At 37.2% G+C, this 18647-nt stretch overlaps 1 protein-coding gene across 8 annotated transcripts in view; it reads left to right on the top strand.

The window, feature by feature from the left end:
- Positions 1–18647, top strand: part of ARID4B (AT-rich interaction domain 4B) — an 86474-nt gene that overhangs the window by 18586 nt on the left and 49241 nt on the right. For all 8 annotated transcript variants that reach the window (XM_088161517.1, XM_014874848.2, XM_014874834.2 and 5 more), the window contains exons 3-5: positions 11333–11443; positions 16156–16221; positions 16810–16900. In XM_088161517.1, the coding sequence (XP_088017643.1) occupies positions 11333–11443; positions 16156–16221; positions 16810–16900 (268 nt within the window). The remainder of the gene's footprint in view (positions 1–11332; positions 11444–16155; positions 16222–16809; positions 16901–18647) is intronic.

The raw sequence follows: 18647 nt of genomic DNA, 5'->3' as shown, positions 1-18647 counted from the left end.
TGGCTTTTTTCCTTTGCAATGAAAGAGCACTTGAGTCTGACACTAAGGGCCAAATCTAGTGAAGCATTCTTAGCTAACCTGTGGGTGTTTGTGATACTTCTCAGTGCTAGCACTGTGGAAGTCTCCGTTGTAATTATATAAACGTTGGCATATGGCACTGAGTGCTCTGTCCACTGGGCAAGAATTTGGTGATAGTGCTTTGTAAAGTAGGGTAGATTCTGTTGGATGGTTGGCTCAGAACCTATCGGTAAGCACCCATGACTTGTTCAGGCATCTCATTTCCTCTAATGTGCTGCATGTGAAGGATTTGCAGTAGTCCAAATCCTCTGGAAGAGTGAGGCTGGTGCTTTGTTCAGTGAGTTAAGACTCCCAGTAAATCGAATTGAGAACTTTGCTGCCTTCTCATCTAAGGTTTTAGTGTCTGGGGCTGAAGGCAGCCAGCAGGCTGAGCTGGGGAGCCCTTAACACTTGTCAAGAGTTCCATAGTGTGGTATGTGCCACATTACTAGTTCACTGCCTTTGCAAATGGAACCTGCTGCATGCTATCCTTGCCTCCTGAGGGGCAGTTCTTGGAAAAATAGCCAAAAAATAAATGGAACATGAGGCAACGTCATTCTTCTGCCAAAAAGGCAAATGCCATATTTGAATGTTAAAGTATTACTTGAAAATTATGTGAAATTTTATTTGCTTCTCTCGCAATTAACTAGGCCATACCTGTGTCTAATTTTAGGCACCAGCTAGGAGAAACATGTGAGGTAATTAAATCAAACTCCAGAGGGACAGTTCAAAATACTGGGCCTATAGGTAAATATATATGTATATATAAAAATATAAAAAATTTTACCTATAGATAAAATTTACACCATGAGTTGTTTGTTTTTTTTTTTTTTTCTTTTAGAAATATAATTATTCTAAGAAGTTGCATCTGTTGAAAGCTACAAAGCAGAAGTGCACTTGTCTCCATTTGCAATACTGATAGGAAAAGAAATAACAATAGCAAGGAGTGTGGAGATGAGATGTTATAGAAAAGCCTGTAAGCACTGCAGGGTGTGGGATATTCACTTTTAAATGTAAGAATAGGTATTGCAGACACCTGTTATGAATAATACAGCTAAAATGATCCTGCTGAGAGGAACAACCCTGATAACCTTTTATGTGTAATTAAGTTTTTGTTTGTTTTTCCCAGGAATCTCATCCATTGTAATTTAATATTTGATAAAGTGGTTAGATTAAGTTACTTCAGTCTCTTTGTAGGTATTTTCTAAACTAATTTTCATAGTTCTTTTCTAAGTATCTTCTCCCTAGCCAGCAGTTTTATACTGAATTACTATGCAGCAGTGGAGGGAACATGGCAGATGCAAAATCCACTCTCTTGTCTAAAACTTCTTGCTTTGCTGTATGACATTAGACATTTTATACTACCATACTTTTGGTACCCTCCTGTGTACAATTGGCTCTCTGCTATAAATTCATTTTGTCTCCAGAACCACAATGCACAAGTTCTTAGTTCCTGAATGCTTGGATTTGTGCATAAACTTCATGTGCAGATTGGTTGTGCTTAACTTACTAAATCATATGTCTTGAGGAAGGATTCATTCTCAATAAGAAAACTTCTGTTTTTTTGCTTTGTTTCGTATTTACATTTTTTGTTTTGTATTGTTCGACAGTTGTGTGTAGGACTGCCATTACTTTTGTGTACTCCCCCATCATTCTGCTAGCTAGCAACAATGGCAAAAACCAAATCCAGAGACTACACATGAGTTTTTTACCAGACTAATGATGTGATTTAATGTGTTATTCTGTTAAAGTTTTAATGTGGTATTCTAAAAAGTACTTTATATTAAATTGCAAATCAGCTACAGTCGTGATTTCATACAAATATACAAAATAGCATCTTAAATGCTTAGAATTTTGGCATATAATTTTATCAGTACATATTTAAACATTGACAGACTAATAAAATCATAGCTGTGTTTCATGAATTGACTTGGGTCAGTGTTTCAGAAATCTCATTCTGCTCAGGAATTTTGAGTTATACGTCATTCCTTCAGCTTTCCCTTTCTGTTTTAACTTAGGAACAAAAATAACTCCTCCCCCCCGTTTTTCTTCCTCATAGCCAGTTTAGAAAGTGTTGTACAAAGGATGGAAGTTACAAAATAAAACTTCTTGCCTTGGTTATCTGCAGAAAAAGGAGTCATGGTTTTGGTTGGGGTTTTTTGGGTGTTGATTTTGAGTTTTGGTGGTGGGTTTTTTAAGGTTCAGTTTTTCCATTTAGCATTAATTTGCTTCTAAAGTTTTACACAACACAAAATAGTTTTAAAAATCGATGATAATAAACAGAATCTTAATATGCCACAATTTCAGTGAAAAAACCCTAACATTAGGCAATTATGTGATTTTTAGTATCTGTTCTTGCTCTCGCAATCAGTTTTACTATCTTAAAATATTATTATATTTTTCTGTCAGCTAAAATGCCAGTTTTATTTTTTTTTTATTTTCAGTCACCTATAATACAGACAAGTAATTTCACATACATACAGTTTCCTGTTCTGTATATTACTTTACTGACTTTACTGTGAAACTAACTTCTTAAAAAGAAAACAATCATTCAATTGTCTTTGACTGGAAAGATAAATAATGCCCAGTAATTATCAAATAGTTTAAAAAATAGGTCTGTTTGGGTTTTTTTTTTCTCTTGAGATTTCATTGACTTGTTTTTTCAAACTTTACATTTTCACTTCATCATTTTGCTCAGGAACCGCCTGGACTCGTTTGTTTGTTTAAACTATCAAATGATCTTTGTTCCAATCCGTTTGGAATACAAGCATATCATTAGTGTATCATTCTTTTCAGTGCTTTGAAACATCCCAAGTTTTTCATAGCAGCATCTCTAGACAGAACTGTGGCACGTTTTTTAAAATGAGGTAGTTTTCCGGACCTAATAATTTAAATAATGATTCTAAGCAATATCTGAAGCTTTTAGTTGGCAAAAGGGTGTTTATAAATGCAAAAATTGACTTTAACTTAGTTAAAGTGCTATATAGGTATTGAGAACGTACTTTTTGCTGAATTATTTTACCCTCTAACAACAAACACTTCATTGATTGCTTCCTTTTTTTGACTTACGGTTCTCCATACTAGAATGACTTTTGGTTCTTGTGCAAAACACAGGAAATGTGAAAGAAGTCTTTAAAATATTTCTGATTAAGTCTTCATTGAGAAACTCCTTACTTTAAATTGTTACTTTATCTGTATATGTAGAAACAGTGTTCAGGGTTGAAATGTACATAAAAGTTTGGCCAAAATTAATGAAGATGTACCATTTTACAGTACTAAGCTATAATGTTAAATAGTTTGAATATTTAGCTAAACCTTACAAGAAAAATTGCAATCTGGTAGCTGTGGCAATAATTGACTTAAGGAAAGATTTTATATTTAGGAGGATAAGCAGCAGGAGTAGGCATTCAAAATATCTTTTCTTCTTGTAGTCTTTCAGCAATACAGGACAAGAGACCTACAGAAGGAACTGTAAAGAATTGGCATTATTTTTAGAGAGCTTGATCAGCAGTTCTGGAGTGTTTTTATTAAATAAAACATTTTTATAGAGTGATATGCTATACTAATAGAAAGAACACAGACTTCCATTCTTAGGTCTGAAAGTACCATAGAGAAACATCAAATACTTGCCTTTGAGTAAGGTGTGCATTACCCCCATTCTGCAGACTTGAAAGTTGGTACAAGCCTGCTGGGGCACATCATGGTGCAGCAAGTCCGTGACCAAATTAGGAACAGAATCAGAATTCAGTGGTTTTATTCAGGATGGTAGGGGAAAAAGATACCTAAATGCTGTAATTTTTTAAAGTATAGTCACCTTTCTGGATTTGCTGTTTTGAATAGGAAATGAGGTAATTACAGTTTACATGTTTGGAAATTACACTACTCAGTAAATTTTTGGATGGAGCATTGAGTTGCTCTTTGGCAATGATTAGGATAGACTGAGTTTTAAAATCTTTAAATTATTACTTCTCATTTTCTTAGTAGAGTTAAAATATTTTTATAATTTTATTGATCAACTTACGGTTCCAAAAAAAGAGAATTAGTTCCATAAAAATTCAATTTTACATAGGTAAGTAAAAATAATGAAAATCCATTCTGCATTTGATATAGATATAAAAATTAGAAGTGTTACTTGTGATTACTGAATTTAATTTCTTGTTTTGGGTCTCTTGGTCCTTCATGATCATAGAACCTGTAAATCCTTTCCACAGCTTGCTTTTATTTGGAGAGGAAAATCAGCTTTTGAACCCTTTCAAGTCTTTAAGAACTTTAAATAAGCTTGGCACTGGACTGATGTAACTGAATAATTTGAAATAAAGAAAATATCCGCTTTGCACCTGTAGCGAAGGCTAAAGCTGTAAGTTGGTTTAAATGCTTCCAGACATCAGTGCACTAAACTCTGGCAACTTTCAGCTTGATTGAGGGGAGAGACAACAATGACATTTTGCCAGAGTTATGGGCTCTATAATGTTTGCTTACAAGATTGGTGAGGTGTTACTTGAAACTTCCTGTAGTTTTTAAATTGAAACTGGAAATAGGTTTCATTACAAGAACTCCCCTCCCCACCCCCTTCATAACTTGTAAATGTTAGGTCAGGATGTTTCCTAACATAATTTTGATTTGTGGGTAAATATTGATAAAATTGAACCGTTTTCCTTCCTAAATTTCAAAATTAATAGTTCTGCCTTTCTATGAAATGTACAACAGTAGCAAAACCAAGAAGCAAGTAAAAATCTAAATTTTCAGCTAGAAGAAAATTTGTTCAAAGCACACTTATTCTTGGGCTTTCGTGTAATAGCCTTTTCATGTGGAAAACATCACTGCCTTTTATTCTGTTTCGTAGTTTGCAAGTTTCAGAAAAATTCCTCCTACTTCCTCTTGTGGTGTTCTCATTTCTGGAAGGTGGATGAATTTTTTATTTTCTGAGCTTCAGTCTTTGTTTCGGATACTTCATTTGCCTTTGAGGAATTGTATGCCTTGGTGATATGGTTTGTAGAAACGTTTTAGAAGTATATTAACTGCTATTGCTATAAAGTTGAACATCCTCTGAACTACAGCAGGTTGAGCTATAAGCAAAATCTTGCACTACTAATTACACTGTGATTTTGCTTATTAAAAGATTGATTCTGCAGTGTGTAGGTGGATCTCTGCTGTTGGGTGGAACTTACTGCAGTTTGAAAGTATTTAAGGTAATAATCTATAAGTTAAATGCGTTATTTAGGGGAGGGAGTATTTGGGGAGGAAATATTTTATGTGTTTGTGTTATTTTCACCTATGTTCATGAAAATGTTTTTTCAGAACTTGTCTAGGAGATATTGAATTTACTCATTAAAAAAAGATGATGCTGTTTTTAAAAATTATTGGTGAGTTTTCTTACTAAATTATGGGACTAAGATGACTGTAGATGGCATAATCAAGTATGTGTGTAGTGATTCCACTTGCAAACTGTGTTTCCATCCTAAATTATGGACTATAGACAAACAATGAGAAAACACTTCCCTTGGAAAAATAACTTCAAAATACCTTAGGCAATAGGAAAAAAGTTTTGCCGCTGCTCCTCACGCTTACTATGGATGAGAAAAGAAATCAGATTTTGAGCCTTATGATGTTTCTTTTTGAAACTCAGTAATAATTTGGATGGCAGGTGGGGTCAGGGGGAGAGGGTCTTGAATCTTTAACAACCTTTCCCTGAACCCTAGTTATTGAAATGAAACAAATCTTAAATTTTCAGAACCAGTCCTTTCTTTTCACTAATTGTGGGATAGCTGGGGTGGTTTTTGCTTGTTGAAGGTGTATCACTAGTTTCTTGACTCAAGAGTCTTGTAGAGTAGTTAAATGCTGAATTTTGAATCTTTAATGCAAACTGAAATCTTGGCTCTTCAGACTTCATATACATGAAAGACTGAGGGAAGGTTTTTTTCTCTTTCTATATTACTCCAAAAGCAGTCCTTCAGGCTTTCCTAGTAACTATGTCTGCTACTTTTCTAGATTGAATATTTAATCTTGTTTTCATGTGGTTTACTTGGAACATCCTGTGCATGGTGCAGAAGAATACAGATGAGGAGATAGAAATAATACATTCACACACACTGTACTAGATGTGCTTATGGGCAAAGCACAGTGTAAAGCAATTTTATCAGCTGCTGTATGGCATGACAGACTTTACAAAGGAATTTGAATATAGTAATGCAGCACAGTTGAAAAAAGAGATGTGAGGATGATTTCATCCCACGTAGATGGAAAAATATATGTGTGTAAAAAAAAAATATGGAAAACCAACTTCTTTACAGCTTTAAAATGTATGTAAAAGCGTGATGCTACCATTTTAGATTGCAGTGTTAAAATATGTATTCCACAGCGCTCTGGAGAGGTCTCTGTGTTTTCTCCCTCACACATGGAAGACCAGAACTATTAATACCATGTAAATATCCAAATACAGAAGATATGCAGGTTGTTTTATGACGTGGGCATCTAGCCATTTATCAATCCTTCCAGGTATAATCAGCTCGAAGGCTTGGAGCAGAACCTTTCCAGCAGCCTGCTTTTCCTGCCAAAGAAAATTCTGCCACTGAATTGGTGGAAATTGCTGACTGGTCACCTAGAGACTGCTTCTTTAATTTAAGTGGTAAACCAGCTTTTCAGCTGCGGCAGCCTGTGCTGCAACTCCTCTGCGCGCACAGCAGTTGTGAATTGAGATAGCAGAGAAACTATTCATCCTACTCCCATTAACAAAACAAAATTAAGTGCTAGAAGTAGCATGGCGGTTGTCCATTAGTTTGGATTTCCTAATGGAAAGTGCAAAACTGCAGGAAGCGCTTTTCTTTTTATCCCTTCTTGCTCACCCAAGACAGCGCCGGAACTTTTTTTTTTTAATAGTAATTTGGCCGATGATTTAGGATATTCACCGCCAGGCGCATTCCAGCGGCGTTCCGGAGGAGCTGCACTGCGGGGCCGCGGGCAGCGCTCGCACGTTTTCCCGGCCGGATGCCGGGAGTTGGCGCTGCTGGTGCTCCCTGCCCGACTCCAGCACCGGCAGACTCCCGGGAAGCCCTACGTGCAGATTTACCCGGCAATCGCCTTAAGGGGACAAATTTAGTTTACAGCAATCCGCGCTTAATCTGCCGGAGCTGTGGGCGCCTTCGGGGAGAGGGCGAGGGCGGGCGGCTCCGTTCGGAGCTGGCTCGGGCAGCCAGAAACTTCTGGCAGCTTCCCGGCTCCGGCCCCTCCCCTTAAAGCGGCAGCTCCCCGGAGAGTCTTTGGTGCTCGTGTGCCCACCCGAAAGAGCAAGGCTCCCGGGCGAAGTGTTCCTCCGGCGGCCTTCCCGAAGCTGGAGCATCTGGGCTGTCCTCAGCTCCTCGGGGCGCTGCTCGAGCCGCCCTGGTAGCGCTCAGCACCCCCTGCAGCGGATGCTGGGGCAGGGCTCATCCCGCTCTCTTCCCAAAACAGCCCCTCCGTATCCCCTGCCTGGCTGCGGCCGCGGGGTCCGGGTCTCCCCTGGTATCCCTGGGCGTTCGGGTACCCGTCTGTCTGCCGGTGTCACCCGCAGAGCCGGCTCCCTGCGGTAGCCTGGCCTCGGTCATTCGTGCAGACAAAATACTGATTCCTCTTGGAACCACCTGTAACAGTCTTCTGACAATAGTAAAATAACCGAATGAACAAGCCGAGATACTACCATCAGCTTCACTTCTCCTTCCGGTGTGAACTCTTGAGATTTTCGAAAGAGTACATACAGAGATATAGAAACGTTGACAGGATATCCTGGGGTGTGTATTGAAGCTGCTCTGAATGAAAGAAGTTCCTGAGCACATTATACATGAATGATGGCGTGTGCTGGGCATACTTTTCAGTTTTGCTGTTGACAGAAGTTTACTGATTGTTTGTGATAAGCTCCTGAAACGATGATTCTTATCTTTAAACTATAAAGTGCAGGTTATGTTCACGTATAAAATGTAAATGCCAATTTTAAAATAAAATAAAGGCTGAGACAGTAGTGTATGAGACTAATACAGTTTTGCTTTAAAAGGCCTTCAAGAATTTTAGGAAGCCCAGAACTCTTTATAGGGCAGTCCCCCTTCCCTTTAAATATCACTGCAATGAATCTTGTTAAGATATTTTCAGTATGCTTGCAGTACCTTTTCCAAGATTACTGAACTATCAAATTCTAGCTGCATTTTAGCATACTGAGGTTTTTTTTTAATTTTCTAGAAACCTGGTCTGAAAAGCCTAAAAAAAAGAACAAAAACAAACCCTGATAAAAATTCAGTCTGAGCATAAGGACATCTAATAAATGACGTAAGCACAAAGCAGGGAAGGGATAACAGAAAGGTAAAAATAGCTGTATACTAATTTTTAATCTCTCTAATGTTGGTGGAATTGAATAAAACCTGCTTGAGAACAGGTGACTCAGAGTTGGTGAAAATGACAGAGTCATGGTAACAATTATCTGAAATTAATGCCAGACTCTGATCATTACTTTTATTTTTCTAGTTTGCATTCACTATGATGTATCGCGTTTTGCTAATTATTTTAACTTGCCACTTTCAGCTGCTACTCTGTCACAATGAGGAAAATACCTTGGAAATTTCAATTAAGTGATTTGGGTGGGGGGAAAGCACATGTAATTTGTCTTTCAGTGGAATAATGAAATTGCAGGAAAAATCCAGTATATATCCATTGAAGACTTCAGATACAGTTTTAAAGTATATAATGATTTATAGCTGTGGTTAAAGAAAGTAATTTCATAATTTTTCTCTCAAAAGTCACTCCAATACTGTATTTCTAGTAAACATGCCTACATGGGAAATCCCATAGTCCATATGTTTGCTATTCTTTGGAGTTCTTTACAGTAGTAAATACTAACTAATTCCAGTGAAAGGAGTAAGAGTAATTTCAAAAGATTTAGGCTAGAGATTGAAATTAACTTGTGTGTTAGTAACAGAAGTTCTTAAGTTATTGTCGTTTGAATGAATATTCTTTCTGGAAGAGATTGTTAAGAATAAGTTAAGGTAGTGATAAAGTAATCGCAATACTGATAACTATGGTCTTTGTAAGAATTTAAATTCCTGCTTGAAGTTTGGTTGTTGACTTGCCTGTTCCTCTGCCAAAAGTTTTTGAAGACCAGAGCTTCAGATTATCTTGGTGCTCAGTATTTATTTTTTTATTTTAGTTAGTGTCAGTAGCAGTGAAGAAAAAGCATTCTATATTTTTCTATAAGTTCAACTTGACATTATGGATTGGTCTTTGTGATAATTCTTTTGTCCGTATAGGGAAGTATAGACTGACACTGACACAACCAGCTCTTTAAGTTTTGTTTATAGGAGAGCTGTAGCTGTGTGCATCTGTGTGGACCCATCTAGGATCTGTCATTCTTGTTAAAAGTAATCTCAGTACTCCACGATTCCTTTTAACTTTGCAAGACGAACTGGTATGAAATGCTATCACCTCTGTAGTGGTGAATGAGTTTCTTCACTTAAGAGTGCAGTGGAGCAGGAGGGATGCTCCCGTTTTAGAGTTTTACTGTCTTTGCAGGAGAATACATTGCTGCTTTCCTCTGCTCAGATTCATATTGTGTGAAACAGCCACTTCTTGGTTCACTTCAGTGAGAGTACTGACCAAAACCAAATTTATCACCATCTGAGTCCCTCTTTCAGCATCCATCCAAGTGCAGCAAGAGAAAAGCATTGCAGCCTGCCTCAAAGGCAAGTACTGTTGGGCAAACAAGGAGGGAATGAATTTCAGAATCCCAACACGCTTAACAGATTCCTTGTTAATCTCAGTGGAGTTTTATTGCTATTAAGCCTGGATTAGGAAAGGATAGGTGTTCATGGATATACTGCCACCAATGTAGTATATCCTACTACTCTGCATGCAGTCACGCACCACACGTGCAGGAGAAAGAGCAAGGGGTTCATTAGTGCATTCATGCTTCTGATGATCTTAGTGCAGATTGATATCAATTTTATAGTGCTCAGAAATATATTCTATTGCCTGCCAGTGAGAGAGAGAGAGAGGATGGAACAGTCACTGTAAAAAAACGTCATTAATACAGAGTTAACCCTGTAGCATCTAACGTTTCTCAATTTCAGGTTTAGTAAAACTTAAATTTCTGAAAACTGGTGCATTGAATCATTAAAGTACAAACTTCCATGCCTTCTGATGTATTGGAACTGGAAGCAGCTAGTAGGAATTAACAGATGCTGAGTGCAAGCACCTCAGTCTCAAGTAGCATAAGTCTCTGATGCCTGTGAAGATTTATCTGTATTTTTCCCACGGAGAACCTGGGTGTGCCAGAGATGTCCCTTGTAAACTGTATTTGGATCTGTAGGGGCACAGAAACAATGTGGCTTCGATAAGGGCTTAAATCTCTTTGCTCTGCTCTTGTCTGGGTCTCCATGGAGGCTTGCAGCTCTTGAAAACAAGCCTTACTCCCCTTGTGTGTCACCCTCTGCATTTCCTCTTCTCACTCAGAGCCTATGAAGTGATATTTCATTGGTGGTTCAGTTATCTGGAATCTCCTCACCCAGATTATATTAGGAGAGGTTGTGTGAGAGAAAATGGACTTCCTTTGAGGGAACTGTGCCTTCATGATCTCGCTCAGTATATTGATTTGACCTATGTTCTCTTATTTCCCATGTTTTCTGTTTCTTATTTCCCTGTTTGGGTGTCACCTGCTCCTGTATTTTGTGTCACAAAACCTTGTCTTTTGTCTGGACCCTTCGCCTTCACTGTTTAGTTTTTGTCAGTCTCCTACTGTACCTTGCCTGTGGGCTGCTCTCCTGATAAGCGTCACCTTTATCATTTACTTTATTTGAAAGTGAAAAAGCAAAATCTCTTCAGAGTTGTTCTATTTACTAATGAAAAATGAACCTTAATTATTTGAGGGAAATAAAGGCCAGTATCTTCATGCGACTTACCAGGTCTTGAAGCAATTTAAGGAGAAGGTAGAACACTTGGTTGGCCTTCACCATTGTAGCAGAATTGATCACCTACTGCGTCTTCAGATGGTGCAGAGGCTGGAAGCCTATGTAGTGCTTGCTGTAGATAACTGTGGTATCAGTTTATTGTATTTATGATCTTGTATCACGAGATTGTATCTGTATATTATGAGATTGTAATTCTGTTCATTGTATTAGCTTAGTGTCGTGTTTCTTTTGCTGCCAATTCAAGTTTCATTGGGCTATTTTGTAATACTTTGCCCATAGAAATTGGTTGACCATGGTAGCTGTATTGCCAGTGGTCAGTAATTAAAAAGCAGTTGTTTTCCTTTCTGTTCCAGGCAATTGATGAGCCTCCCTATCTCACAGTGGGCACTGATGTGAGTGCGAAGTATAGAGGAGCCTTCTGTGAAGCCAAAATCAAGACAGCAAAAAGGCTTGTTAAAGTCAAGGTATGTGGTTTTCCTGCAAACACTTTTTTTGAGGAGGGGTAAAAAAGTGATTAATGTTCAAAATGGTGCAATGTGAAAGTTCTTCTTAGTCTCGGGACAGCTAAGAGGCTGTCCTGTCCTTGGAGGCTGGCATTATGGTCTTTGAAATAACAGTAAGCTTATTATTGCTGGGATGGGAGGGATTCCCCCACTCCCACAAAAAGAAATATGTTCTGTTTATGTCACTGCTTTGTCCCCTGTGTGTTTTTGACCTTCAATGCCGTAGGCTGACTTTAAAGTAATTGATTAAAATGTGATAAATGTGGGCTTATATATGGGAGAAAACTACCAGAAGATAGCTAAGACTACTAAAAGTAGTTTTTAATAGGTCATCTTTTGCTTGAGGAGCACAGGTCGCTGCCATTTAGCTGTGGCAACTGGGCAGTGCTTCAGGAATAAGCTGAAACCCTTCTGCCTTCCAAAAAACACTTGGCATATTGAGTCTTTCAGAATAGCAAGCAGGAGATCTCACCTAAGCTTTATGATAACTAGTTAATGACTGAATCAATATAAGCCACATACATGACAAATAAAAATTCTGCAAAGGGATTGCAAGATAAAAGTTTTAATATTCCTTGAAAATTTAAATTATCCTTTCTAGAAATAAAGAGAGCAATACTCTGCGAAATGACTGTATATTTCTGTTGGGATAATGTTGCTGTTTTTAAAACTTCTGATTTGGGAGGAGGTACTATTTTTCTGCTTTGCCTCTTAGCCTCATGCAAGGATCAAAACCACCTAGAAATTAGAGATTCGATTTTTGCTCTGCAAGAGTTACAGTGGGGGAATATTTTTCTTAAATCTACTGTAAATTTAAGTGAAAAACGTGTGAAATGTGAGTGGTGATAACCCATTTTTGAAGATTGCTGCACACTATAAGCTAGTCTGCATTATTTGACTCTGCCCTCATGCTGTGGCTGATTTTTGCCTATAGTGTGTCTGAGAGAGAGAGAGCAGGCACTCTCCATAAACCCTGGTGGGAAAGTCTATTGTCACTTATTTGATAGTAAAGTTATATACAACAAGAAGATTTTAGTGGTAAATCTGCCAGAAGAGCAAATCAGTGGTCTTTCCATTTCATTAGTTAAAACTCTTAATAGCATCAGCTGGTTCTGTGCTTTACACTACCCTTTGGTTTAAGTGATTAAATATTGCTGTTTAAGCTGTTAAGCATCAGTATTAAAGTACAGGAATTTTGCTGTGCCTAGATCAATGAAATCTTAACTCATTTCAGTTCTTTGGGGGACTTTCAACCCACCTCCTTAGATGGCCACTTGCTATTTATTATTCAGTGCTAAGTATTTTCTTAGGAGTTTTATCACTTGGTTTGTTCACTACGAGGTTTACAGAAAGACCTTGACATGTAATGGAATTTTTCTGTAAATTGTTGGTGGTGATTTTGTACAAAGCCCTCTGGATTCAGGTTTTCGGGTTTTTTTTGTGTGTGTGTGTTCACTGTTACTATTATCGCTTAGGGCAGTTTGGCCCCAGTACTGTTGTTGCTTTCTAGAGTAATGTGGTTGAGATTTTTGTGTTTAGGTCCTGTAACATTATCTGTTTACATTGTTTTTTCTCCACCAAGAATGTGTATTTCTTAAACTTAGCAGTGGCCCTCTGATTTTCTCTGGAAATCTGTTTAGCTGTTTCTGGCATGTACATGCTTTCCCCAGTATTAGCTCTAGCAAAGATTGTCATTATCAGGTGTGCTTTGTCTGGAATTTTGTTAGTTTATCTGCTGCATTATTTTGTTCACTTGCTGAAGGATTTCTTTTGGCCCCAGTATATATTTTATGCCTTAGTTTTCTAGAACTGCTAGAGGAGAAGGAAAGCCAGTTAACTTCATACTATCAATTTTAGTGTAAAGCAGTCATTTAAGTTTTATAACTAGATGTTCTGCTGAGAAAGTAGGATGGCAACAAAATTCTTTCGATACGGAGTACTGTAATCTTCAGACAAGTAAAATACGTTTAATTGTGTCTCCTTTTATGTGATTTCTTCTGTTGAATTCTGCTTCCCAGAATATTTTGAGGAGATACCTTCATTATAACTTTCCCATCACAGCATAATTTAATAACTTCATTAAATTGAATGCAGGTGCTATGTACTTATAATTTCGGTATCAATAGGTACTGTATTTCACAGTTTAGCAGTCCTTGGCAAATTCTATACACAGTATGGAATTCTATAGTGACGTATAAGAGCATTGCACACTTACTCGTGGAAAGCAGTAGAATTTCAGATTTGCCTGGACTTTTCATAAGTATTGAAGGCAGTATAAATTTGACTCAAGTGCAAGGTTTGGGTGTTACAAGAGAGTCTACTTTATCGGATCTATTATAGCTTTTTTTAGAGAGTTATTTGAGCCAGTTTATTTTGGTAGCATCTCCTAAAACAATTAGCAGCATCATCCACCACCACTTGCATTTGGGAGCCCTGCACAGAAGTTTCAGAAGAAATTGTTTTCTCTGTAGGTCTTTGTTAAACAGAAAAAAGTAAAGCTTCTGTAATAGGACTTACTAGGACTGTCTTTTCAGGATGGTGAAGAATACAGAAATTCCAGCTGAGTCTAGCCAAGTTGATAATGTGCTATATGTCTTAATCTTTTGCCTGAGACAGGTTCCACACTGCTAAATACTGTGAGGATTGAACCCCACAGCTAATAAATAACTGACATCACTTTTCTCTGCTTCAAGAAAGGCCAGCAGTGTCACGCTGAGTTTGGAGTTTGAATATTTGTGTTAATAACCAGTATTTTTTGAACATCTCAAGAAGCAAAAACTGTTGGTATCAAAACTCTCCCTCCAAAGAGTCAAACCCCCAAGATATCTTTAAAAAGACAAACCATTCTGGAATACACAATAGCAATTTTCTTTGTTTACCTTTCATAAGAGTACATTGTGGCTGACTCACAGTTCTGGATAGAGTTCCCTTTTTCTGCAAAATAAATTTGAGATAATTACAGAAAGTAAATAAAAACAGATGTCTTTAAATCAGAATTGATTTACCAGATATTTCGTATGAGCCACTAGTAACCCTTGGTTTCATATTATTTTGCATCTTAAATAAATATTGCTTTTCTAGATGAATGCCCACAAAGAGGGAATTAAATACCTGTATCTGCCAGGATGAAGTTCAGAAGAGTAGTCCTTGCTCAGTTAATTCCTAGCCTGAATCCTCTGTCTGCATTTTGGTTACAAGATATGATTTTGTCTGTGTGGTGGACAAAGTATTTGCCATCAGCAAGTGAGATGTGCAAGTCTAAAAAGAACGTACTGTTACAACTATATGTGTTGCTGTAGTTCTGACAGAAGATAGATAAGATGACTATTTCACTGAATTAGCACCTGCAAGGCAGCGTAACATTTTAGTGCATTTGTTTTCTAATCAGACAGTCGAGATAGATTGTCCTTAGTCCTGGTTGTAGGTGCCGTTCTTGGCGAAACTCCTTAAAATCTCCTTTCTGAGAAGGCGGTAGGAGAGTTGGTGTTAGAGAACAATGTGGTTCTGAAGGAAAATTTACTGTTGCTGTGTGCTACAGTGAAGCTCTCAACAACAGTGAGAAGTGCTTGTGCGTACACTTGTGAAACAAGTGCAGACTTTTGATGTAGCATTGCTGTAGTTGAGAGCTAGTGTTACACAGCTGGATCTCATGTTACATTCTTACTTGTTTCAAATACACAGTAAAACACCCTATACTTCAACATCGGTACACCAAGAGAGTAGGTTCTGGTGAACATCAGAACATCATTTGTGTGATAATAAAATGTACATAGGTACGTAAAATGTAATTCCAGAATTTTCTCAGTTTCCTGTAATTTTTAAACTGGACTGGAAATAAAGCTTCAGATGTAATTAATCCTATGACTTTCAGTGTAACCAAGTTAATTGAGAATGAAATGAACGGTGAATGTGTATAGCACCTGGTACAGATAATTTAACCATACATTTGAATTTCTAGACCACTTTTTTTTTCTGAGGACAGAGTGTGTAGGATTAAAGACAACAGCCTTTGTATCTTTATGGGAATGACGGGGGAAATACTTTCATGTGCTTATAGGATATACTTACTCCAGTTTTGAAGTACTGAAAAGTTAGCTGTTTTTACATTTCCTTCCAATTAACTCTGTGTGCAGGCTAGATTGACATTAACTGAAAGCCTGTTCGAGTTGTTCATTTTCTTTAGTCAACAGCACTGTCCTGTACTTTTGTGAGTCTTTCAACCATGAAGTGAAAAATGCACTTTTATCAACAAAAGATAAAGGTGCTAAAACTATTTGATTTCAAAGCATTGAAATATAAGTGTTTCTTTAAAGTTGTACTCAGAAGTCTTGAAACTTTCTCCTTTCTTCCTGTGGTACTAGAGAATTTCAGATCATTTAAGAGAGCTGCAGAGATAATTTTGAACCATTAGACAATTTTGTTATACTCGTGTCTGTCATTTCCTTTAGAGATAATGATTCTATTGTGAAAGATAAAAAATATTTTAGGAGTTTTGATAACTAAGAAATTAGCCCCTCATATTTCTAAAATGTATGAATAGAACAGCTTTCAGCAAGTGGAATGATTATGGTGATTAACTGTAAAATGAGAGTAAGTGAAGGGCTATTGACGTTTGCATGTGCTTATGCTGCTCAATTGTATCAAGTGATTGTCAGTTGAATTATATTTTTTAGGTAACCTTTAGGCACGATTCTTCAACAGTGGAAGTGCAAGATGACCACATAAAGGGTCCCTTAAAGGTAATAAATTTTGTTTATATCATGCTAATGCTTCGAAAAATATTTTTATTTTCAGTATTTGACATAAATGTGCATAAACAGTGTGGGGTGAGAGTAGAAGGTTCAACTTATTACACAGGCTAGATATGATCAGAAAGCCTAAAAAGTAATGCTACAAAGTTAGAGATAGTATACTCTTCATGTTAGCTTTTTTCTTTGAAGTTAAAGGGGATGCAGCACAGGCTGGTGCAAACCTTTTTGTTCTTTCTGTCTTAAAGCTATGAAGTATGGCTAGCACTGATTTTTAGTCACCATTCTTTTGGAGAACTCGGCAGGAGGATTTGACGGGAAAGCTCTTATACAAGAGAATGACATCACTCAAATTGGTTCTTGTTCCCCACCTGCTGGTAGGAAATAATCAGCTCAGTTAGTTGGCTTATTTTAAAGGAACGTAAAAAGAAGTGTGAGGGATACAAGTACATTCAAGTGAAACTGGAAAAACATTTTATATTTGACATGGTTAGAAATTATCTCTGTTTGCTAACACAAAAGTGTTGATTTCATAACCTCTTTTAGAAACTCCAGTGCTAAGTGAGTTCTCTATTTTAGGTAGGAACTGTTGTGGAAGTGAAGAATCCAGATGGAACATACCAGGAAGCAGTTATCAACAAATTAACAGATGCAAGTTGGTATACTGTAGGTAAGAGAAAGATTTATGTATTTGTATGAAACTTATGACTTAGAAATAAGCCTGTGACCCGGACATGTCTTAAGCATGGTGAGAGAGTTTTTTTGGAGATGCTTAGGTATTCAGAGTTCTTTTGAAAAACCTTTAAAGATAAACTTCTTATTTTGAGTTTTTGTACTCTTTACAATCTGAAATTGGGACACCAAATAAAGACGTAGTGAATTTCTTTATAACTGGTGACTACTCCTTAGATATTTAATACACTGTTGTTAAATATTCTGAAGCAAAGTTTGTTGTCACATGTCCTTAAAAAGCAAAGAAATGTTTTTAAAACTCAAGCTGTAACACCTAGTTTTCCCCACTCCCAGACTTAGCCCTTACAACAGCTGCTGTTAAAACACACATAGCTTGTTATAATCAGATATTTCAGATGTTTGATAATATACCACATGCCCTCTAGCCAATAGAGGGTAGAGGTTTTTTTAAATTTACAGACAGGAAATGTATTGATTCTTGAGAAACCTCATAGCCCTCTCCCGGTAGATATGGGAAGATGAGGACTGGATCTTGAAAGAGCTTTAGTGAGACTTAGTTCTTTTGAAGTATGGAATGTTGATAATGAAGTTGAGTTGAACAACTTGGGAAAGACTTTATTTTCCCTAGTCATAGTCCTTTCAGAAGGGAATAGATCTCTAAATTTAGATAAGACCTTACAGATAAGTGTTGGAAAAAATATATATGTTTTCCTGTTGGAGAGGTAGAATCTATCAGTAAAGGTGAGACTGGGTTAGGATGGGTTGAAACATAACTTACAAAGATAAGAATTAACATTATACATAATGTTTTGGTAATTAATACGGAAGTGGATCAGACGTGAGAGCTTTTAAGAAGCAAATGGTATAGCTGGTGTTAGAACTGTGTTGTATGTCTGTGTTCTGAGAAAGTGTGAGGTTAGCAGTTCAGCAAAAAGAATAAGATAGGAATCTATGCAGATTAAATTTTGAAAGTAGATGTCACAAAGTTGCAGTCAAAGGAGATGTCTGTCAAAAATCCTGACTTGGGAAATAGGAAGAAGTATGGGTTTCAGTCTCAACTCTTGTGTTGGTAGATTAAAGCAGACAAAAGCATGTTGACCTCGCAGAATTGGTAAAAGTGGCACAGTTGCTGGCAGTATAGTACACTTGGAGAGAGAATTGGCTCTAGCTGTGGAAGATTAAAATAATCTTTTGTCAGGAGGGTGAGTGGAATGAGATGAAAATTACCTTTACTGACAGTGATGACTTTGCAGACCTGAGTGAAAGTCCTACTGTCAGATATAGTTGCCATTTACCAGATTCTAGAATTGGCACACATCTTAACTAGCAGTTACCTAATGTCCCAGCACTTACTGAGAAGCATCTAATTATTTGCACTGTTAATGGTTTTGTGAATAAAATTGCTATGATTTCGTCAAAAACTTCGTGAAGGCATAGAACCATCTGAAGTAGTCCCTTTCCAGAAATTACTTATGACCAGATATGCCATTGCAGCAGCATCTGGAGAGGAATAACCCTTTGAGAGCTTCTTGAGACCTCTTTTAACACTGAAGAATGGACAAAGTTGCTTTGAATGTCCCTGCGTGTCTTGTATTCATAGGGTATTGTCTGAATAGAAATTGTACATCAGTTTGTTGGCATGTTTTTTTTTGGTGCTACTGCTTTCCTATAAAAAAAAACCAAAAACTAAATTAAATTTTTAGAAAAATCTAACTAGTATAGCC

The sequence above is a fragment of the Sturnus vulgaris genome, chromosome 3 (assembly GCF_052056855.1).
Source record: "Sturnus vulgaris isolate bStuVul1 chromosome 3, bStuVul1.hap1, whole genome shotgun sequence".
Lineage (NCBI taxonomy): Eukaryota > Metazoa > Chordata > Aves > Passeriformes > Sturnidae > Sturnus > Sturnus vulgaris.
Note: the sequence above shows the minus strand (reverse complement) of the source record. Positions and strands in the feature narration are given on the sequence as shown.